This window comes from Xenia sp. Carnegie-2017, unplaced genomic scaffold (assembly GCF_021976095.1).
Source record: "Xenia sp. Carnegie-2017 unplaced genomic scaffold, XeniaSp_v1 HiC_scaffold_24, whole genome shotgun sequence".
NCBI classification, from domain to species: domain Eukaryota; kingdom Metazoa; phylum Cnidaria; class Anthozoa; order Malacalcyonacea; family Xeniidae; genus Xenia; species Xenia sp. Carnegie-2017.
The window spans coordinates 163,636-187,962 of NW_025813487.1; the positions used below are offsets into that span (position 1 = coordinate 163,636).

General features: G+C 34.6%; 4 protein-coding genes, 1 long non-coding RNA gene and 1 pseudogene across 6 annotated transcripts in view; 5 read left to right on the forward strand and 1 right to left on the reverse strand.

The window, feature by feature from the left end:
* The window catches only part of LOC124450855, a 113,061-nt gene that overhangs the window by 66,781 nt on the left and 21,953 nt on the right, over positions 1-24,327 (forward strand). The window lies entirely within an intron of this gene.
* On the reverse strand, positions 1,436-1,941 carry LOC124450882. The gene is made up of 4 exons (XR_006950239.1): positions 1,908-1,941; positions 1,779-1,832; positions 1,681-1,701; positions 1,436-1,530 (listed from the first exon to the last, which is right to left on the reverse strand). It is a non-coding gene; the product is annotated as an uncharacterized LOC124450882 (long non-coding RNA).
* On the forward strand, positions 3,155-10,996 carry LOC124451125 (brefeldin A-inhibited guanine nucleotide-exchange protein 1-like). Its single transcript, XM_047001758.1, has 16 exons — positions 3,155-3,178; positions 3,539-3,686; positions 3,772-3,868; positions 4,423-4,463; positions 4,737-4,906; positions 5,184-5,335; positions 5,630-5,757; positions 6,313-6,473; positions 6,640-6,770; positions 6,860-6,987; positions 7,511-7,648; positions 7,922-8,142; positions 8,491-8,542; positions 8,792-8,950; positions 9,513-9,654; positions 10,764-10,996. Exons 1-16 carry the CDS (start codon positions 3,155-3,157, stop codon positions 10,816-10,818), a joined length of 1,947 nt encoding a protein of 648 aa, XP_046857714.1. The 3' UTR covers positions 10,819-10,996.
* Positions 12,295-13,700, forward strand: LOC124451126 (brefeldin A-inhibited guanine nucleotide-exchange protein 1-like). The gene is made up of 4 exons (XM_047001759.1): positions 12,295-12,326; positions 12,814-12,984; positions 13,412-13,496; positions 13,677-13,700. Exons 1-4 carry the CDS (start codon positions 12,295-12,297, stop codon positions 13,698-13,700), a joined length of 312 nt encoding a protein of 103 aa, XP_046857715.1.
* Positions 13,708-21,324, forward strand: LOC124451130 (annotated as a pseudogene).
* LOC124450874 (brefeldin A-inhibited guanine nucleotide-exchange protein 1-like) lies at positions 21,281-23,814 on the forward strand. 2 transcript variants are annotated; one of them, XM_047001545.1, is made up of 4 exons: positions 21,281-21,327; positions 21,565-21,723; positions 22,129-22,270; positions 23,494-23,814. In XM_047001545.1, exons 2-4 carry the CDS (start codon positions 21,624-21,626, stop codon positions 23,558-23,560), a joined length of 309 nt encoding a protein of 102 aa, XP_046857501.1. In that variant the 5' UTR covers positions 21,281-21,327; positions 21,565-21,623; the 3' UTR covers positions 23,561-23,814. The 2 variants fall into 2 exon arrangements, with proteins under 2 accessions (XP_046857501.1, XP_046857502.1); XM_047001546.1 differs by lacking the exon at positions 21,281-21,327 and adding an exon at positions 21,380-21,401.

Below are 24,327 nucleotides of genomic sequence, written 5' to 3' on the forward strand. Positions count from 1 at the left end.
TGTTTTTGTACATACATGGATATATCAGGATGCATGTGAATGTGAAATAATCTTTACTTAAAAGTTTTTCAATGATTACAGTTAGTTATAATTATGTTAGAGAATATGAATGGAGATTCTTTATCATTAAGTTCATTTTTTGATACTCCTAATAACTTGTTTCACATTGTAGTTGGAAGGATATGCTTTCGTACAAGCGCTATCCAGGTTCACTTTACTTACTTCGACCAGTGGCACGCATATTCATAAAATGAAAACGAAGAACCATTGAGTTCTATAATAACTGGAGCGGCTATCTCAAGCGCGGCTTTAGATATCGGATGTTGTAAAAAAAAATGGCGGATTTCGTCCGTTGCCGCTGAGATTTACCGAAATTGACCGCTTTTCCGAAAATTTCACAATTTCCCACTCCCTCCTGAAGAAAGAGTGAGGAAAATGTATGTGTGTATTTGGGATTCGGCTAGCAATTTTTTGATGAAAATCACGATAAAAACCTACAATTCGTAACAGCGAGTCAACTGTGCTTGCTTTCCAGTCATCGGCTCCTGCGAGGAAAGCTATTAACTATAAACTATGTACGAAAGAACTCTTTGAACGTTTTTAAACATCGTGTCTAATATACATGTGCACGATGTGGACGATGTGGTCTCTTTTCAAGGTAAGGAGAAAGTCTTAAAGCCATGTCCAGCCGACAATTTAAAAAAGATAGTAAAAAACAAATTCTGAAGAAACAAGATATCTTGAGATGAAAAAATGTGAATGAAAACAAAACGCGAAGTGAACTGTAAATTTTCGATTTATTTCAAAGTCATCCTCAGATAGAATGATAATCCAAACCATGCATACACATATATATTTACAATGAATGAATTAAGTAACGAAAGTCAAGCAATAGAAATTAAATAGTTTGATATTTACGAAAGCGTAGTTGGAAGAGCTGTCATATTTTAAAAGGATGGATTGAAACAAGAGACCAGACTGGTGGAATGAGTGTATTGTAATTTAAGAGAAGAGTTCTAATTCTTTGCTAGCCTTAAGTCCCGTGTTAACAAACCATTTCTTAATATATGTGTATGCATGGTTTGGATTATCATTCTGTCTGTGGATGACTTTGAAATAAATCGAAAATTTACAGTTCACTTCGCGTTTTGTTTTCATTCACATTTTTTCATCTCAAGATATCTTGTTTCTTCAGAATTTGTTTTTTACTTAACTCTTAAAGAGTACTCTATATTCATATTTATGTCAATGTGGTAATGTATGTTAGTGCAATCAGACTAAGTTACACAACATATTTGCAATAAGAATTTTCTTTTAATGAAGTTTTGAGAAAAAAAACAATATATAATCTTTTTGTATTTCTGATAAAGATAACTAAATGACAAAAATAACAAATATTTAAAATTTATTTTCTCGTAAGGTTTATTGTACAGCTGCTGCAATTGTTCAGAACGTTTTTGACTGGTGGGTTTGCTTCTTTACAGTGCTTGGCAACATGGCCCAATCTTTTGCATATGTAGCAACGTCGTCCTGTTAAATATTCATAAGGAAGTTGTAGTTCATGACACTTTTTATTTATTTGTGACATTAGCTTATTTCTGTTAACAATAATGCATGCAACTTGAAGTTTTCAACCATGTAATCAAGCTGATGTTTTATCAATAGGTCAATTAAACTTACTTCTTCTCATACGATTAAACTCTATACAAAAAAAAAGTGTATATAATTGTCAATTACAATGGTCATGAAAGAAATGTTATTTCATTTTTTGTCATTACTTTTCTCGCATTCATTCATTTTGTGGCCTTTGTGGCCACAATTATAGCATCTTCCTTCATTAAAAAAAACAATAGCAATTATCAGCCTGGCATCAAAGGCAATTAGTACATGTATACACTATACCACACCTTTAAATGAATTTTTTGCTTTGGCATTGCTTTCTACATAAACAAATCATTTGTTAGGTGCTGTTTGATTTGTTATGTGTATGATTAAATTTCAGGTTAAAAGACTCATGGTGAAAAGACTCATGGTGAAAGACTCAGGTGAAAAGGATTCAGGTGAAAAGACTCAGGTTAAAAGATTCAGGTGAAAAGACTCATGGTGAAAAGACTCAGGTGAAAAGATTCAGGTGAAAAGACTCAGGTGAAAAGACAAAAGTATCATGAGAGAGCTGATGGGCATATATCATATATGAACGAGAACAGTATTGTATACAAAGCACTGTTTACCTTCTTTATTTTTTTGGTTTTCAGAATTGGAGCCACCTCAAATAGTAGTAGATTTTTAGCACATTTTGATGCATTGATGTATTGTGTAATAATGCAAAAAACAATCATTAAACAGTATAACCATTTTTGGCTAAATACACACTTGCATTTTCGTTATCTTTCTCTTCAGTTCCCTGACCTGTTTTGAATGCAATTGAACTATTTGAGTGATTTTCAGTTTTCAAAACAAAAACAAATTTTATACACATTTGATACCAGTGTCCATTGCTTTTTCCTCATCTGTATAATCTAGCATCTGGTGTTTTTGTATGCACAAAAAGGATAAAGTGTAAACAGATATTTTGCAAGAAGGGATTTAAACCATGTAACGATTTCATGCATTAACAAATGACAGAAAAGTATGCAGAATTTTATAAACAAAAACAGGAAAACATCAGTATATTTGTCGTTCAAGTCAGTCTTAAAAAATACGATCTGTAATATGTATTTTATGGCTTTTCAAGTGCATGTATAATTGCTATTCAATCGTTGACGGACTAACAAAACAAACAATTATCTCACCTGTGAGAAGCGATATGTTCCTTTTTGTGGAAACTACGACATCCAACAATTGAACGATTGAAGTGTTGGCATTATAAAAGAAATGCCAAAAAAGACATCGCAACAGAATATGGAACTAACGATATCCATATTCTGTGATATCCTGTTTGTTTTTGAAAAATTCTTTATAATTTACTATAGACACCAGGGGGAGGTCGAGAATATTATTTTTCTGCAAAGCGATCATTTCAGCGGAAATACGTCCGTTGGCCGCCATTTTTTTGGCATCCTCGCCCCAGTAAAGTTAGCGCCTCCAGTTATTATAGAACTCAATGCGAAGAACATAGAGACGATCAAGACACTTCTTACCATCGCTCAAACGGATGGTAATAACCATCGCTCAAACGGTTGGTGTCCACGACTGAAAATATGATTGATTGTTTTTTCATCAAAAGAAAAAGTTTAGGTCTTGTCTGTAGTGGAAACTTTACGATATTGCTACAGTCTTTACTTTCATTTTTCCAAGAGCTTTGATGACCGTATTCCATACCCTTCATCAGAGAATCGTATCAAAAATGTACATCTGTAATAAATATCCATAAGAAAATGAAGTTTTTTTCTAAAGATAGTTTTTATTTGAAGATGTTTTCTTTGCATGTGATTACCGTTTATGTTCGTCTTGTTGGACACTCGTTTTCGTTGCTCAAATGCTCGTTCCGCTCGGCGCATCTTATTACGTTTCCCTAAAGTCATTGTTTTCATTCTAGACACTGAAATGCATTTCCCAACTTGAATTGGCTCAACTTATCGGTACTGGTGTGAAAACGCGATACCTTCACACGGCGTCCAGCGGTGTTACTAATTCACCCACAGCATTCACCGCAAACAACAAGACATCTTATGATATAACCTCAGGTTGCTTCTAACATTGTTGTGACGCTCATAGAAAAATGTCAAATACTAACGTTGGGTGCTTTTCTTTGTTTGTATTTCTATGAAGGTCGGATGCCTGTTGCCGCTGACCCGAAAAAAGCGGCTGACTCACTGGAAGCCATTGGGGAGACCGCTGCACAAAATGTTGTCGTTGCAGTTGACAGGTAACGTTTACTTTAATGATGGCTATGTGGATTCTGTTTTGTGACCTATCTCCCACCCCAGGGGCGAAGCTAGAACGTTAATGCAGGGGGAGAGGTGAATATTCTTATATATTGTCATATATTCCGCTGTGACCAATTTCTTTTCAAATTAAAATAGCTTTTAAACCAAATCAGTCAGGCAAAACTAAATATATGAATATTCACCACTCCCATTCACCGTTATGGCTTCGCCCCTGCCCCCCTTGCAGGAATCTTTAAAATTTTCTTTAGGCTAGAGTGGGGCGTGTAACAGCAAGAAACGTCGATGGATGATTCTGTATGTAGACATGTTCATTGTCCTTGTTAGCAGCGTCCTGAGAATGACTGTTATTGTTATTGTTGACTGACGTTTTGACATCTTTAGCGGTAGTCATCTTCAGGCTCAAGTGAACCAGAGAAACTTGAACATAAACATAAAAATAAAATTTTGAAGAACTCGTGCACTGTCCATACGTTGTGTTCTCTCAACAGAATATCTTCATCTCAACTTCTTCATTGTGTTTTATTGCGTTTAGAGTTTTCAAGGGATCAGTGAAACTGGATGGTTATGCTATCGGTAGGTTTGCATGCATACATTAAAGTGCATCGTACATAAGAGTTTTATACATCTAACTTGACCATAATTCACTGACCATCCTTTATCCCAAGTACCCAAATCTCCAATACCCGAAATCTGAAGTACCCAAATTTCTATTACCCAAATCCCCTGTTCCCAAATACCAAATCCCAAGTAGCCCAAATCCCCAGTGTCCAAATCCCGAGATCTCAAATCCCAAGTATTGTTATCTCCTGTATCCAAATCTCAAAATGTTTTCGTTTTTCTCCTAAGTCGATTTCGTGGAAGGTTTACGTCAAGTCTCGGAAGTTAAGCTTTCCAATCCTACAATGATACGTATGTTTAGTCTGCAGAAGATGGTAGAGTTTGCTTATTATGATATGGGTCGTATTCGGCTGCAATGGTCACGAATATGGGCTGTGTTGGGAGATCATTTTAACAAGGTTAGCGATTATTAACGACTAAGATTGTATCTTGATATTATGGATAAAAACATCACGTTGTTGTGATGTACTCAGGTATAGTAACAAGATAATCATTGTCTTCAATGCTCTATCAACTAAACTATCAGATCAACTGTGAACTATGATGATATTTTAAAACACAGTTCTAGTTTCTTTCATATCTCAAGTATAAAAACAAGATAATCAATGCCTTCATCTCCAATGTTCTACCAACTATAGTACTTCTCTATCTTAGATAATTTATTTGCCATTTTAGTGTGGTTGTAACCCTAATGAAGAAGTTGCGTTCTTCTGTGTCGACTCTTTGCGACAATTATCCATGAAGTTCTTGGAAAAGGGGGAATTGTCAAATTTCCGATTTCAAAAGGATTTTCTCCGACCCTTTGAATACATAGTGAAGAAAAACAGGTAAGTTTATGCAGGAGTCAATTCTGTCAGAAAATGTAAAGTTTCTGGCAGCTTGAAAATCTTTCTCTCAAATAAACAAAATTGGTGGCAGACTTTGCAGATTCTTTTCCAAGTTGAAATTTTACGAAGAATTTTACAAAGGAAATCTTTCAATCAATCGCTCTGTTTTGTCTGTTATAATTGGAAGGATTTCATTAAAATTCTTTCTTCGATATTTTATGAACTTTTCAACAAGGACTGCAATTTTCAGTGTACGATTTGCTTGAATCAACAACTGGATTTTTCACATTTTAGTTCTTCCACAATTCATGATATGGTCGTACGATGTCTCACAAAAATGGTGCACTTGCAAGCCGCAAACATTCATTTGGCTGCGTCCGATCATGATGAAGGAATCGTGGAAGTCGCTTTTCAAACAACAGGTTTGTAGTTTAAGGAAGGAGGTTTTTCTTCTAATCTTACCGCCGTCCTGTCTGTTGTGCTCTTGGGTAAGTTTCTTGTAATGGTTCAAATTTTAAAATTTTAAAATAAAAATGGTTGCATATGTTTAAAGAAATGATGGTGAATCCGTTTCCAAGCTTGAACTACTTAGACATCTGTAAAATATTAAATTAAATTCAAATTGAATTTGAATATCGTTTAAGTAAATGTGTTTCTCGGATGTGACAGAGAACTTCGTTTATTTTGCAACAAGAATTTTATGTGTTCGTTCTTTTCCATGGCTATTCAGTCATATTCGTATAAGTTTTCAAGGTAAACTTTTATTTACCATGAAGTCGATGGATGATGGCCTCATGATGCATGAATAAAAATTAAACGAGAGTTAATGGAGAAATGAAATAGATTTTAAACATTTTTTCGTTGATGCAAATTACGAGTCAAAAGGCAGAGTTATTTAAACTTTTCTAGCCCTGTTTCTCTACTGTTTCAACGGCACTTGTAAATCAAAGCTTTGACAGATTCATTTTCTCTTTCAGCCACGATTTTTGAGAAATATTTCTCCGTGACCATCAACTCTTTCCAAGATGCCGTCAAGTGTCTCTCGGAATTCGCATGCAACGCAAGTTTCCCGGACACGAGTATGGAAGCAATAAGACTGATACGAAATTGCGCCAAATTTGTTTCCGAAAATCCTGTGGTACGACGATTGCAAATCTACTTTCTTTTCACCTTTGAAATGATTTAAAATTTTGCAAAATCACATCAAAGCTAACCACTTTGGATCAAATCAAATCCAAATCATCAATTTCAATCGCTTTTTCGTGTAGCATTTTCCAATGGCTTCTGTTTTCTTTTATAAACAGATGTTTAAAGACTACGGAGTAGAGGATGCTGGGATATCAGAGCAGGACAGAATCTGGGTGAAAAGCTGGTTTCCAGTCCTTTTTGAGCTTTCGTGTATCATCAACCGATGTAAACTAGATGTCAGAACAAGGTATGGTGGAAATATTGAGTTGTATGTACTGTATAGATTAGAATGTATTGTATAATTTGAATGTGAGCTATTTTCCATCCATCAACTAGAGGCCTAACCGTGATGTTTGAAATCATGAAAACATACGGGAACACGTTTCTCCAACATTGGTGGCGTCATTTGTTTAAAGTTGTGTTTCGAATTTTTGGCAACATGAAACTACCAGACAGACAGATAGATCATTGTCTATGATTGCCATAAACACACATTATATCGCAAAAAGTCAAGTTACATACACGACTATCCAGTTCCACATGGAATAATATTCATTTCATGTGTTCACGTCTATCCACCTTCATTCCTCATTCACTCATCCATTTCAATTGTGTATCCACTCCATTGAACTAAAATACATTGAATGCTACCTGTAATAGAAAACCGTAGTAATTTTTCATTCTGTATATCTACTCGTATTCACCTCATTCTCTCTCCAATCTTATCCTCTTGCTTTCCCTAATTACTCACCTATAGCATTTTGTGTAAACAATTTGTACCAGTATGGAAGGTTTGAAAGACTCGTTTGTGAAAGTTTCCCACCTGTAATGAATGCTTTTGCCTTTAAATCAGGAGGGATTAGTGTTAAACTGCGGGAAGGTCGTTTCCTTTACATAGAATAAAGTCCGTGTATAAGGTGTTGTATTTCCTCGTCATAAAATGAGACATCAGCTGAGGATGTTTTGAAATCTGTGATGTTTCTTTATAGAAATCAGAATGGATGACAACAACTTGTAATCATGCTCTATATGCTATCATCTATGTTTTTACTCAATATTTTGATATTCTTTCTGAAATTCTTCTTGATGTTATGTATGGCCATCTAGAATGGTGTGTCAAACAAGGTAAGCTTGAGTTCAAGCAACGTGTTTGTGCTTGGCATATGCCTTGGTGATTGGTTCGTTGTGTCAGAGTTTGTGATTGGTTTGAAATAACAGAGTTAGTGATTGGTTTGAAATATCAGAGTTTGTGATTGGTTTGAACTATGAGAGTTTGTGATTGGTTTGGCTTGAGGTACATTAGTATACAAGAAGTATTAGAGTTTCTTACAGGTTCGACTGTAAATGCTTTGTAACACCATGTCCTGCTTTGCTCGTTCATTCAATACATGTCTTTAGATAACGAGCAGTTGGCGAGGTCTGGTACCAATTGTTTGGAAAATCTCGTCATATCCAATGGCAACACATTCTCCGAAGACGTCTGGGAAAAGACATGTCAATGTGTAAAGACGATATTTGAATCAACCGTACCTCACGAACTATTGAAATGGAGACCCGCTGACCAACAAGTAATGAGTCTACCCACACCTGATGTCACTCTTGCATCATCACCACTTAAGGTAAGTTACTCTTAGGGTTTGGTTATATGAAGGGAAGTTGGCCCGGATAGCGAATTAGCCCGATGATTTCCAGGGTTGAAAAAACAATTTAATTCAAATGTAAAGGTTCATTTTGTAATTCTCAAATATTGCTTGCAAATTTTAAATGTTTTGCGTAGTTAAAATATTGTGAAATTGCTTGAAAATTTAATATAAGTATTGAATCGTTTCCATTTGCCAAAATTTTATTCTGAATTTTGTTTTAGTATTTATTTTTAAAGCCCGACACTCTAAAATTATTGACAAACTTTCATAACTATTCTGTTTGTTTTATGTATTTATTACCCTTAAAATTGACGTATATTGTAGATAATGTCACCTGTCGACCTGGAGGATGATATCGTGCCCAAATATCCGGAAGTTAAATAAAAAGTTTGTGAATTCTTTTAAAGGAAAGTTTTTGCTTCAATTGTCTCCATAATCATAAGTTTGGAAAATATTTCATGGTAAGCTAAAGTTCGCATATTAAAAAAGCTCATTTGAACCAAAAGCTCATATGAAGCAAAAGTTCGCATATTGCAATATAGCTCGTGTGAATCTTTAACTAGTATGGACAAACAGCTTGCATTCTTTGAGTAACAAGTGAAACGTTTTCCGTATTATTTTTCAGACGAGGACGAACAAGATGGTCAGCAATCGTCAAAAGGTTTGAATGAAACGGAGGAGGAAATGCCTCAAGAAACAGTTGAAGAAACCAAAGAACAAGACAGCATTAGTTTAAATAGTACGCCTAGTTTACGATTTGAACCTATCGAAGAACAAGAACCAGGTAACTATGTGTTAGAAATCAATTGAGATTAATAATTTTTTGTCACAGCCTGCTGCCATTTACGTGTTTAATTTACTTTGGTTTATTGGAAAGGCGTAGCAAAACGTATAATTGATATATGCGTTTGAAAAACTCAATCTGAAGTGAACAGCGACGTCATGTAACATTTCCTGAAAATGCTTATGTTCTAAAAATTTACATTTTTTGCAATGTTTGAAACAATAATGCTGTTAACTGTTACTAATAGAACTAATATTGTTACTAATTAGTAATTATTACTACTTCTCCTGTTAACATTTATTTTTCATAAAAATTGCACTAACTTAAGAAACTCATTTTTGTTTTATTTTTTTGCATTCGTTGCTTATTTTATTTTATTTTAGAAGACCTCTAATAAGATAAATTAGTCCTTTGTTTGGCATATTCAAAAGTTCAATTTTTACCGACAAATGAAAAAATCGTCTCAGCGTGAATACTGAAATGTTCAACCAACACCCGAGTGACATTTTTTAATTTTTTCATGTATGCACTTTAACGTCGTAAAATCATCTCATTATTTTAGTTGTGCAGACGGAGAGGATGCTGTTCAATTCATTGATCATTAAGTGTGTCGTTCAATTGGAACTTATCCAAATGATCGACAATGTCGTCTTTTTCCCAAGCACCAGCAAGCGAGAAGATGAAGTAATATGGCTGAATTACAGGTCAGTTGTAATTACGATCATTAGGGTAAGTAAGTAAGTAAGTAGTTTATTAAAAATATTACTTGCAGCCTTGCGGCTGAATTACAAATATCTAAATTAGTAAAGTTATAATAACAAATAATATCCAATATCTAAAATACAATAAAATCCTACAAAGTATTTACATTTATTAAATTTACAATTATAAAAATGGTACTCGCTAACACCAACAGAGACAAGGAAAACTCCATACCTAGCCACTTTTGTGTAACTTTATGTACACAAGGACAGGATGAACGAATTCTTTGCTCTGTTGGTGTGAGCAAGCGGAACTTTATATTTATGTTTACTTCTCAGGTTATTTTTACAGTTATTTTTGTTTGGCAGTAAATTTCTTAATTTGTGTTGTTCGTTTGTTTCAATTGTCTGGAAATAACGTTTACATAAATCTTCATGGTGTAATTCTATTGGTGACATATCTAGCTTTTTTAGCCTAATTTTATAGCTATTATAAGGAAATATTATTGATATCACTCTTTTTTCTTTTGTCATTGTAGGCAATGCTGAGATAAATCGTTTTGTCGTAATGTTGTTGTACTAGAGGTCCCCTTGGTGGCTTAACAAAGCTCTTAGCTGAAGCACAGAATATGTAATATACAGGAAAGACACTTGGCATCTTTAGTTGTTAGGAATAAATTTAATCAATGAAAAAGTTTGTCAAAAAAAATGTGCCCTCATTGTCACCATTGCACTTGACTGTACACAAGTAAGTTGTTTTTGTTTGATGTGTTAGGACACTTGGAGTCTTTAGTTGTAAGAAATAGATTTAATCTCGGAAACATTGTCATTTCATTGTCTCTAAGCCATTACAATTGGATAGCACAAAATAAAGTTGCTAAAGAACATTTTTTGTTATTTTCCTCCCAAATTCCTCCCAGAATAATCTAGAGGATCCATACTTCAAAAAATTTGTCATTAATGCTATCCTTATCTATCCACAGTACTTACTCATATCCAATCCTCCAAGTTCCCATGTGTCTTTTCACCAGAATCCTTTATCCCTCCATATGTCTATGTAGGTCATGTATTTATCTTATATAAGTTCTATATTTCATATTCTTTGTTCTTAGAAACTCATTGCTTATGGTCATTTTGTTGGTGATACATCAGACTCCATTGAAATAGAGAGGCGTTTAATTGACAGAATTATCGAGACTATTTGTAGTTGCTTTACTGGTATAAATAGTGATGTAAACGTTCAAATACAAATTATAAAGATATTTATAAAAGTAATCTTAAACTGTTAAAGTATTTAATGAGAGAAATGATATATCCTTGAGGAATTTAACGCTATGTTTCTTTTACATTTTTTGTCTAATTTTTTACTATTTTTAATATTACGTCACGTACACCAGATATAACATAAAGTTCACAAAAAATATTCTCGTACTATATTGAACTTGCAGGAACGATGTCTCTTTCAAGGGAAAGAGCTATTTGTTAAATAAATACAAGAAAAAATATGCTAGGAAGACAATTTGATCTTTCATAAAAACAGGACATTAATTTAATTTTCAAAGCCTTTATCAAACTTTCTATTTTATGAAGTTATTATAAATTACTTACAAAAATCATCACAGAAAAGAGTATCCAACCATGTATCAAAACCGTATGAGGTACAAACCCATATTTTTCAAGGAGATTAATGAAGTTAATCATCTATTGAATCTAAAAGCTTTGTCAAATTTTCGTAGATTCTTTGCAATACGACAATAAGAAATTGAAGGTCTGTTATGCCGATCGGTGCTTAGTACCTATTACATCAATACATCTCTTGATCTTTGACCCTGGAATTTCGGAAAAACAGTTTGACGATTTCCATTTGGACAATTTTTGGCCTTTATTCTCTTCAAATTTTTTTTCTAATATTTAAACTGGGGCCTGTTACTCGAAGCGTGGATAGCGTTATCCATTGGATAGTAGTTTTTTAAATTTGTGAATGTGCATGGTTATATTTTGTTTATGATGATGAAACTTTGTAATTCTAGAACCAATATTGTATTTCATTGATTGTCCAGTTCGAATCGTTGATTTTTCCCTTTTAAGATATTTTTGAAGCCCTCAAAAACGTTACTACTTATGTCAATGAATAGCGTTATTCGACCTTCGTGCAACTGATCTTTTCTCTGGTAATTTATTGGTAAAGTCTATGTAAAAAATATAAATCTGGTGAGAAACATATTCATACTTTTAAGCTGTATCCAGTTACAAGCTGTGAATCAGAATGATCTCGTGATGAGCCCATCCTTGCATTTGAATGATGTGTACACTACAATACGATTAAAGGGGTTATATCACGAATTTTAGCCCCCCTTTTTTATTAGCTTAATTGAAAATTTGGATTATTTGAAGAACTATGACATGTCGCTGGACTTAAACAGATAAATATAAGTTCCTTAATTTTGCCTCCAAAGTCGGGTACTTTTTGCGAATTTTTTACGACGCCAAATTGCAATCCTTATGTTTCATTTCACATGATGTTGTCTTCTTTCACTAAAGTTTTCATTTTGTCACATTTGCACGCTATCTTTGAGGAATTTGTAGAAACATTAAATGTTGCTTTGGATTTTGACCCAGTGTTGCGTTTTATTGTTTTAGACTATGATTCGTGAGCTGATTGGTGATCCAGTACAGTAAGTATGTTTTTCACATCTCCCTCGCGTGACAAACACGTGAAAATCACGTTAAGACCTTTGATTCTCATCTTAAGTATTTATTTCAACATAAATTGAGTCAAGAAAAGTTGATTATGTGAATTTCCCATGAAGCCCATGGTTGGTTTGCTCATGATACATGAAATAGTAAATCAGAAAATTTAATCGTAAAATCAAGAATGTTTAAAATATGTTTAAGGTTGCATTAAACTCCATGTAAAAGGACAAAAGCTGTTTGAAACTAAGCATTAACTTCAAATCTCTTGGTTATTTTGTCCATAAAAAACAAAACAATTTTTTAAATGCTCCAAATTTCTGTATCCAGTGAATAATATTGACAGAATTCAGTAAGATTTGCTACTGTTCAAACTAAGCAAACAATAGTAGACTTAGATCTATTTTTCGTCATGTCCTCAATTGTTCCTCATATCCTCAACTGTTCCTCGTGTCTTCCTATACTTCTTAGATATGAACGGGAGATAATGTACGCCTATATAGATCAGTTAGATTTCACTGGTACCAATCTTGTGCAAGCTCTGCGATTGTTCTTACATAACTTCCGGCTTCCCGGTGACGCGCGAAAGATCGATCGACTCATGGAGAAGTTTGCGAGTAGGCTCTGTGAAACGAACCCAAAGTAAGGACATGATTTGTGTCTTGTTATCTGTTGTTTTACATTTCGCATTGCATGCTGGATAGTGAAACTAACGAAATGACTTTTGTCTATGAACCATGTGTTAATTTTTTTTTCATTTAACATCAACAATAATTTAGGACTAGTTTTTGACGATTTTTGATTTTTTTTTAAGTATTTTCTCATCGAACTTTTATTATTCGAGTTTTGAGGGCTGCAATTTGCTGTAAAGTGAGTTGTTTCAACTGGAAATATTGTTACATGTTTGTAGATGTAGATCATCCAGGATTGTAGAGTCCTGAGAAGGACTTTTGTTGTTTATGTTGACTGACGTTTCTACAACTTTACTCATGTACAAACATGTCTAGATATAGCTAGGTTAGACTGTCTATGATAAACTTTTACTTTATATTTATCATTTATATTTTAGTGACGATGTGTTTGCTAGTGCAGACGCTGCCTACGTTCTGGCTTATTCTATCATCATGTTGACTACTGATCAACATAGTTCACAGGTTACACAGACTTACTTCATTTGCAATGGTTTTCTATAAAAGTGACTTTATGTCTAAGATTACGTGACTACATTGTGGTCACGCGAGATTTTCATCGCGTTAATAAGGAGCCTTCATTGGAATCACGTGAAAATTTAGCCTTCAGATGCGACATCGTAATCACGTGAAATTTTCTTTCAGGTTAAACTGAAGATAACGAAATAGCAGTACATTCAAATGAATCGTGGTATAAATGACAGTAAAGATCTTCCATCTGAATATCTTTAAGCAATTTATGATGATATTGCACAGAATGAAATCAAGATGAAACAAACACCAAAAGTGAACAGTAGATACGATGCTACATGTATGTATCGGAACATTAATACGAGAATCAAGGCTTAAATGATAAAATTGTACAGATGCTAGGTAAGGGTCTTGACTGCGAAGTGTAGAGTCCTAGTTCTGAGATGAAGGTGAAGGTTTTGAGATAGAGGTGTTGGTCTTGAGATGTGTGTAGGAAAGGGGCTTATAATGGATATTGTGATGTTCGGTGTTGGTCTTAAGAGAGCTCCAATGCATTTACATGAAAGTAAAGAGATTTTTATTGTGCTTCCACTTTACAGATTTGCAAAGTGAAAAACATCGTCGTATGTTGTATTCTATGGAAATGGAGCAGATGGCGGAAAACGCAAAAATACAAATAGAAGACGTGAGTCATATTCAGACGGATTTTGTCACGGTGACACAGATTGGTCACGTGAAGACAATGTTCAAGGTACGGGGTAAGTGGAGTCTGGGGGATAATGTTTATGGTGTATGTAAGGATTGATTAACGAAGCGTTAATTCTGATGTCAACTTATACGGACAGTGCCAAGTACGGGGGCGTAGAATCCAAAACATGATGACATTCATCTTAATCTTGTTAAAGAAAAGACTTAGATTTTATGTAATGAATGTTTGCGATGACTAAGAGGAAATTTGTTTGATAATCTAATATTTTAACTGACCAATGAATGATTTGACTGAATTTTCTATTGAGATTATGCACTACTTAAACTAAATCTGCTTCTTACAACTGGCCCAGTCCCCATTTTGTTTTGTGTGTTTAAGGTTGCATGGAGTCCGTTTCTTGCCGCGTTCAGCGTCAATCTACAAGACAACGACGATCCTTCTGTTGCTTCATTTTGTCTTGATGGAATCCGCTGTGCAATACGAATATCTTGCATATTCAGCATGCCTGTAAGTTGATAAACACACAACATTCTGTTCATTTTATTATATTTGGATATGAAATAATGACATTAATGTCTCTGCATACCTTTTCATCCCCTGGTGACCCTTTCCCGGACATAAATACATATTCAAAAATATTTTGAATGTTGAGTTGTTGAAATTTATGAATATATTTACGTAGTTACATACACGTCGTGTTCTTTGCGTGTTATATGTTCAAGGTTAAGATGATACACAAATGTATAAAATAAAAACAGATGTTTGTTTCCCTTTGAATTAATTGTCTGTTTGTCTACATATATGGATATATCAGGATGCATGTGAATGTGAAATAAAATTTTCTTAAAAGTTTTTCAATGATTACAGTTAGTTATAATGATGTTAGGGAATATGAATGGAGATTCTTTACCATTAAGCTCATTTTTCGATACTCCTAATAACTCTTTTCACATTGTAGTTGGAAAGAGATGCTTTCGTACAAGCGCTATCCAGGTTCACTTTACTTACTGCGACCAGTGGCACGCATATTCATGAAATGAAAACGAAGAACATCGAGACGATCAAGACACTTCTTACCATCGCTCAAACGGATGGTAATTACATCGGGAAGTCTTGGCTCGAGGTAGAGAGAATCATCTTGCTATATATTATGGTTGGTATATACGACTGAAAATATGATCGGTTGTTTTTTTCATCAAAAGAAAAAGTCTAGGTCTTGTCTGTAGTGGAAACTTCACGATATTGCTACAGTCTTTACTTTTCATTTTTCCAAGTGCTTTGTTGACTGTATTCCATACCCTTCATCAGAGAATCGTATCACAAATGTACATCTGTAATAAATATGCATAAGAAAAGGAGTTTTTTCTCAAGATATTTTTTATTTGAAGATATTTTCTACGTATGTATTTAACGTATATGCTCGTCTTGTTGGACACTCGTTTTCGTTGCTCAAATGCTTGTTCCGCTCGGCGCATCTTTTTACGTTTCCCTAAAGTCATTGTTTTCATTCTAGATACTGAAATGCATTTCCCAACTTGAATTGGCTCAACTTATCGGTACTGGTGTGAAAACGCGATACCTTCACACGGCGTCCAGTGGTGTTACTAATTCACCCACAGCATTCACGGCAAACAACAAGACATCTTATGATATAACCTCAGGGTTCTTATAACATTGTTGTGACGCTCATAGAAAAATGTCAGATACTAACGTTGGGTGCTTTTCTTTGCTTGTATTTCTATGAAGATCGGATGTCTGTTGCCGCTCACTCGAAAAAAGCGGCTGGCTCACAGGAAGCCATTGGGGAGACCGCTGCACAAAGTGTTGTCTTGCTGTTGACAGGTAACGTTTACTTTATTGATAGCTATGTGGATTGTGTTTTGCGACCTATCTCCCACCCCAGGGGCGAAGCTAGAACGTCAATGCAGGGGAAGAGGTGGATATTCATATATATGGTCATATTTTTCGCTGTGACCAACTAATTTCTTTTCAAATTAAAATAGCTTTTAAACGAAATCAGTCAAGCAAAACTAAATATATGAATATTCACCTCTCCCATCAAGCGTTCGGGCTTCACTCCTGCCCCTCCCCCCTGTCCCAGGAATCTTTGAAAATGTCTTTAAGCTAGAGTGGGGCTTTTAACAGCAAGAAATGCTAATGGGTGATTCTCTATGTAGACATGCTCATTGTCCATGTTAGCAGAGTCCTGAGAATGACACTGTTATTGTTGACTGACGTTTTGACATCCTTAGTGGTAGTCATCTTCAGGCTCAAGTGAACCAGAGAATCTTGAACATAAACAAAAAACTAAAATTTTGAAGAACTCGTGCACTGTCCATACGTTATGTTCTCTCAGCAGAATATATTCATCTCAAATTCTTTATTGTGTTTTATTACGTTTAGAGTTTTCACGGGATCAGTCAAACTGGATGGTTATGCTATCGGTAGATTTGCATGTATACATTAAACTACATCTTACATAAGATTTTTATACATCTAACTTGACCATAATTCACTGACCATTCTTTGTCCAGGGTACCCAAATATCCAACACCCTAAATCCCAAGTACCCAAATTTCTAGTACCCAAATCTCCTGTTTATAAATACCAAATCCCAAGTACCCAAATCCCTTTTTCCCAAATACCAAATCCCCAGTATCTAAATCCCCAGTTCTCAAATCCCAAGTACCGTTATCTCCTGTATCCAAATCTCAAAATGTTTTCGTTTTTCTCCTAAGTCGATTTCGTGGAAGGTTTACGTCAAGTCTCGGAAGTTGAGCTTTCCAATTCTACAATGATACGTATGTTTAGTCTGCAGAAGATCGTAGAGATTGCTTATTACAATATGTGTCGTATTCGGCTGCAATGGTCACGAATATGGGCTGCGTTGGGAGATCATTTTAACAAGGTTAGCGATTATTAGTGACTAAGATTGTATCTTGATATTAATAATAAAAACATAAGGTTGTTATGATGTACTCAGGTATAGTAACAAGATAATCGTTGTGTTCAATGTTCTACCAACTAAACTATCAGATAAACTGTGAACTATGATGATATTTCAAAACACAGTTCTTGTTTCTTTCATATCTCAAGTATAAAAACAAGATAACCAAGGCCTTCATCTTCAATGTTCTACCAACTATAGTACTTTTCCATCTTAGATACTTTATGTGCCATTTTAGTGTGGTTGTAACCCTAATGAAGAAGTTGCGTTCTTCTGTGTCGACTCTTGGCGACAATTATCCATGAAATTCTTTGAAAAGGGGGAATTGCCAAATTTCCGATTTCAAAAGGATTTTCTCCGACCCTTTGAATACATAGTGAAGAAAAACAGGTAAGTTTAAGCAGAAGTCATTTCTGTCAGAAAATGTAAAGTTTCTTGCAGCTTGAAAATCTTTCTCTCAAATAAACAAAATTTTGCAGATTCTTTTCCAAGTTGAAATTTTACGAAGAATTTTACAAAGGAAGTCTTTCAATCAATCGCTCTGTTTTGTCTGTTATAATTTGAAGGATTTGATTAAAATTCTTTCTCCGATATCTTTATGAACTTGGCAACAAGGACTGCAATTTTCAGTCTACGATTTACTTGAATCAACAACTGGATTTTTCACATTTTAGTTCTTCCACAATTCGAGATATGGTCGTACGATGTGTCACATAAATGGTGCATTCGCAAGCCGCAAACATCAAATCTGGTTCGAAGAATGTTTTCTCCGTTTTTCATTTGGCTGCGTCCGATGATGATAAAGGAATCGTGGAACTCGATTTTCAAACAACAGGTTTGTAGTTTAAGGAAGGAGCTTTTTCTTCTAATCTTCCCGCCGACCTGTCTGTTGTGCTCTTGGGTAAGGTTCTTGTATCGATGCAAATTTTAAAATGTTAAAATAAAAATGGTTGCATATGTTTGAATAAATGATGGTGAATACGTTGCCAATCTTGAACTACTTAGACATCTGTAAAATATTAAATTAAATTCAAATTGAATTTGAATATCGTTTAAGTAAATGTGCTTCTCGGATGTGACAGAGAACTTCGTTTATTTTGCAACAAGAATTTTATGTGTTCGTTCTTTTCTATGGTAATTCAGTCATGTTCGTATAAGTTTTCGAGGTAAACTTTTATTTACCATGAAGTGGATGGATGTTCGCCTCATGATGCATGAATGAAAATTAAACGAGAATTAATGAAGAAATGAAATAAGTGTGAAACATTTTTTCGTTGATGCAAATTACGAGTCAAAAGGCAGAGCTTTTTAAACTTTTCTAGCCCTGTTTCCCTACTGTTTCAACGTCACTTGTAAATCAAAGCTTTGACAGATTCATTTATCCCACAAGATTATCAGTGTATAAATTTCACATTCCCCATTTTCTCTTTCAGCCACGATTTTTGAGAAATACTTCTCCGCGACCATCGACTCTTTCCAAGATATCGTCAATTGTCTTTCGGAATTCACATGCAACGCAAGTTTCCCAGACACGAGTATGGAAGCTATAAAACTGATACGAAATTGCGCCAAATTTTTTCCCGAAAATCATGTGGTACGACGATTGCAAATCTACTTTCTTTTCACCTTTGAAATGATTTAAAATTTTGCAAAATCACATCAAAGCTAACCACTTTGGATCAAATCATATCCAAATCATCTATTTCGTGTAGCATTTTCCAATGGCGTCTGTTTTCTTTTCTTTAATAAACAGATGTTTGGAGACTACGGATTAGAGGATGCTGGGATATCAGAGCAGGACAGAATATGGGTGAAAGGCTGGTTTTCAGTCCTCTTTGAGTTTTCGTGTATCATCAACCGATGTAAACTAGATGTCAGAACAAGGTATGGTGGAAATATTGAGTTGTATGTACTATATAGATTAGTATGTATTGTATAATTTGAATGTGAGCTATTTTCCATCCATCAACTAGAGGCCTAACCGTGATGTTTGAAATCATGAAAACATACGGGAGCACGTTCTCCAACATTGGTGGCGTGATGTGTTTAAAGTCGTGTTTCGAATTTTCGACAAAATGAAACTACCAGACAGACAGATAGATTGGCAGGAGGTTAGAAAACTGTCATTATTGTGCTCTTATTATATGGCAAGCGTCACTTCCGGCTAAATGGCGCGTTTGATTGGCTCAGAAACATTTTGCCGGTCCATTATTCTCCCGTAATCGACCACGGTTCAAAACACGTAGTTTATAATATGTCGTTATTGTGGTCTTATTGTCTATGATTGCCAGAAACACGCATTATATCGCAAAAAGTTAACTTACATACACGACTATCCAGTTCCACATGAAATAATATTCATTTCATGTTTTTACGTCTATCCACCTTCATTCCTAATTCACTCATCCATTTCAATTGTGTATCCACTCCATTGAACTAAAATACATGGAACGCTACCTGTAATAGAAAACCGTAGTAATTTTTTGAAGCCAAATTTTACGCCCAGACACGCATGTGTAGTTCAATCAATTTTCACTCCGCGAGAGAATCTCGAAACACTAAACACGCGTGTCTGGGTGTAAGATTTGGCTTCAACTAATTGCTTCATGTAGCGTTCCATGTATTTTAGTTCAATGATCCCCTCATATCTTCCTCTATTTTTTATTCACTTCTATCCACTTTCATTCTAGACACATTTCATTCTGTATATCTACTCGTATTCACTTCATTCTCTATCCATTCTTATCCTCTTGCATTCCTTATTTACACACTGATTGCATTTTGTGTAAACGATTTGTACCAGTATGAAAGGTTTGAAACACTCGTTTGTGAAAGTTACCCACCTGTAAAGAATGCTTTTGCCTTTAAATCGGGAGGAAGTAATGTTAAACTGCGAGAAGGTCGTTTCCTTTACATAGAATAAAGTCTGTGTATAAGGTGTTGTATTTCCTCGTTATAAAATGAGGCATCAGCTGAGGATGTTTTGAAATTTGTGATGTTTCTTTATAGAAATCAGAATGGATGACAACATCTTGTAATCACGCTCTATATGCTATCATCGATGTTTTTACTCAGTATTTTGATATTCTTGCTGAAATTCTTCTTGATGATATGTATGGCCATCTAGAGTGGTGTGTCAAATAAGGTAAGCTTGAGATTTCGCAAAGTGTTTGTGCTTGGCATATGTCTTGGTGATTGGTTCGTTGTGTCAGAGTTTGTGTTTGTTTTGAAATATCAGAGTTAGTGATTGGTTTGAACTATGAGAGCTTGTGATTGGTTTGAACTATGAGAGTGTGTGATTGGTTTGAATTATGAGAGTGTGTGATTGGTTATGTTTGATATATATTAATATACAAGAAGTATCAGAGTTTCTTACAGGTTTGAATGTAAATGCTTTGTAACACCATGTCCTTCTTTGCTCCTTTATTCAATACATGTCTTTAGATAACGAGCAGTTAGCGAGGTCTGGTACCATTTGTTTGGAAAATCTCGTCATATCCAATGGCAACACGTTCTCCGAAGACGTCTGGGAAAAGACATGTCAATGTGTAAAGACGATATTTGAATCATCCGTACCTCACGACCTATTGAAATATAGACCCGCTGACCAACAAGTAATGAGTCTACCCACACCTGATGTTACTCCTGCGTCATCACCACTCAAGGTAAGTTACACTTAGGGCCTGATTATATGGAGGAGAGTTGGCCGGATAGCGAGCTAGCCAGATGATTTCAAGGGATTGAAAAGAGCCAAAACTTCAAGGTTAAAAATTACAACTGTTTACGAAGCGCCTAACGTTATTCCGGTTGTAATTCTCAAATTATGGCAAATTGGTTGTTTTGATTTTAAATGTTTTGCGTAGTTATTAAATCAGAATATTGTGAAATTGTTTGCGAAGATTTATCTGATGATAAGTATTGAATCGTTTCCATTTGCCAAAATGATTTAACACTTGGCTGAATCCCGGCTACCGGGATCATGTTATCAGCCCTTTAGTATTTTTATGAAGTTTTAAAGCCCGACACTCTAAGATTATAGACAAACTTTCATAACTATTCTGCTTGTTTTATGTATTTATTACCCTTAAAATTGACGTATATTGTAGATTATGTCACCTGTCGACCTGGAGGATGATATCGTGCCCAAATATCCGGAAGGTAAATAAAAAGTTTGTGAATTCTTTTAAAGGAAAATTTTTGCTTCAATTGTCTCCATGACTATAAGATTGGAAAATATTTCATGGTAAGCTAAAGCTCGCATATTAAAAAAGCTCATTTGAACCAAAAGCTCATATGAAGCAAAAGTTCGCATATTGCAATATAGCTGGTGTGAATCTTTAACTCGTATGGATCAACAGCTTGCATTCTTTGAGTAACAGGTGAAAATTTCCCGTATTATTTTTTAGACGAGGACGAACAAGATGGTCAGCAATCGTCAAAAGGTTTGAATGAAACGGAGGAGGAAATGCCTCAAGAAACAGTTGAAGAAACCAAAGAACAAGACAGCATTAGTTTACATAGTACGCCTAGTTTACGATTTGAACCTGTCGAAGAACACGATCCAGGTAACTATGTGTTAGAAATCAATTGAGATTAATAATTTGTTGTCACAGCCTGCTGCCATTTACGTGTTTAATTTACTTTGGTTTATAAAGAATTATCACTGTTTGAACTAATAATTTTGCTAATTAGTTCTCCTGTTAACATTTATTTTTCATACAAAATAGCACTAACTTAAGAAACTCATTTTTGTTTTATTTTTTGCATTTGTTGCTTATTTTATTTTATTTTAGAAGACCTCATATAAGATAAATTAGCCCTTTTTTGGCATATTCAAAAGTTCGATTTTTACCGACAAATGAAAAAATCGTCTGAGCGTGAATACGGAAATGTTCAACCAACACCCGAGTTACATTTTTAATTTTTTCATGTATGTACTTTAAACGTCGAAAATCATGTCATTATCTTAGTTGTGCAGACGGAGAGGATGCTGTTCAATTCATTGATCATTAAGTGTGTCGTTCAATTGGAACTTATCCAAATGATCGACAATGTCGTCTTTTCCCAAGCACCAGCAAGCGAGAAGATGAAGATACTATGGCTGAATTACAGGTCAGTTGTAATTGCGGTCATTGTAGGTAATACTGAGATAAATTGCTTGGTTGTAATAATGTCATAGCAGAGTTCCCCTTGGTGGCATAACAAAGTTATTAGCTAAAGCACAGAATAAGGAGCTTTAGCAAAGACTATGAGTACGATTTACGTCATTTTGACGCGAAAACATTGTAGCGACAACAACAACATGTAGCCGTCATCAATCTGAGTACGATGTTTTGTAAAAAATTTGTGGTCGCGACTACGGTGTCTTTTAAGCAAAGAAAGTAGGTATATTTTTTCATTCTGTAAGAAATTAGTTTACAGTACTATTTTCGAGCATCCAGGCTTTAATTTAGAACCTTTATTGAGCGCAGATGTACATTTAAAAGGAAAATATGACCTGCAAAACTTTCATGTATTTCGTACGCAAAGTTAAAGGTATAAATAAACAATAAACTAGTACAAATATATCGTACATAAAACTTAAAATAGTGAAGATTTTTCAGTCTAAAGAGTCGTATAATCTCACAAAATCAGTATTACCGATTCGTTTATTTCATTATTGACAAATAGAGCCGTAGCTGCTTCGCAAACTTCGGTGTTTTACACAATAAAAAGGCTCGTTGTGTTGTTTACAACTAAAGCAAAATTTTGACGAAGCGACAACGACAACAAACTTCCTCGTGCTATTCCCTTACACGGTCAAACTTCGTACTCGTTGTCGTAGTCGTACTCTTGCTAAAGCTCCTTAATATGTAATATACAGAAAAGACACTTTGCATCTTTAGTTGTTAGGAATAAATTTAATCAATGAAAAAAGTTTGTCAAACAAAATGTGCCAGGATTATTACCATTGCACTTGACTATACACAAGTGAGTTGTTTTTGTTTGATGTGTTAGGACACTTGGAGTCTTTAGTTGTAAGAAATAGATTTAATCTCGGAAACATTGTCATTTCGTTGTCTCTAAGCCATCACAATTGGAAAGCACAAAATAAAGTTGCTAAAGAACATTTTTTTGTTAGTTTCCTCCTAAATTCCTCCCGGAATAAGCTAGAGGATCCATACTTCAAAAAATTTGTCATTATTACTATCCTTATCTATCCACAGTACTTACTCATATCCAATCCTCCAAGTTCCCATGTGTCTTTTCACCAGAATCCTTTATCCCTCCATATGTCTATGTAGGTCATGTATTTATCTTATATAAGTTCTATATTTCATATTCTTTGTTCTTAGAAACTCATTGCTTATGGTCATATTGTTGGCGATACACCAGACTCCATTGAACCAGAGAGGCGTTTAATTGACAGAATTATCGAGACTATTTGTAGTTGCTTTACTGGTATAATTACTGATGTAAACGTTCAAATACAAATTATAAAGATATTTATAAAGAGTAATCTCCAACTGTTAAAGTATTTAATGAGAGAAATGATATATCTTTGAAGAATTTAACGAGGGTAACGACATATGTTTTTTACATTTTTAGTCTAATTTTTTACTATTTTTAATATTACGTCACCTACACCAGATATAACATAAAGTTCACAAAAAATATTCTCGTACTATATTGAACTTGCAGGAACGATGTCTCTTTCAAGGGAAAGAGCTATTTTTTCTATAAATATAGGGGAAAATATGCTAGGAAGACAATTTGATCTTTTATAAAAACAGAACATTAATTTAATTTTTAAAGCCTTTATTAAACTTTCTATTTTATGAAGTTATTATAAATTACTTACAAAAATCATCACAGAAAAGAGTATCCAACCATGTCTCAAAACCGTATGAGGTACATACCCATATTTTTCAAGGAGTTTAATGAAGTTAATCATGTATTGAATCTAAAAGTTTTGTCAAATTTTCGTAGATTCTTTACAATACGACAATAAGAAATTGAAGGTCTGTTATGCCGATCGGTGCTTAGTACCTATTACATCAATACATCTCTTGATCTTTGACCCTGGAATTTCGGAAAAATAGTTTGGCGATTTCCATTTGGACAATTTTTGGCCTTTATTCTCGTCAAATTTTTTCAAATTTATACTGGAGCCTGTTGCACGAAGCGTG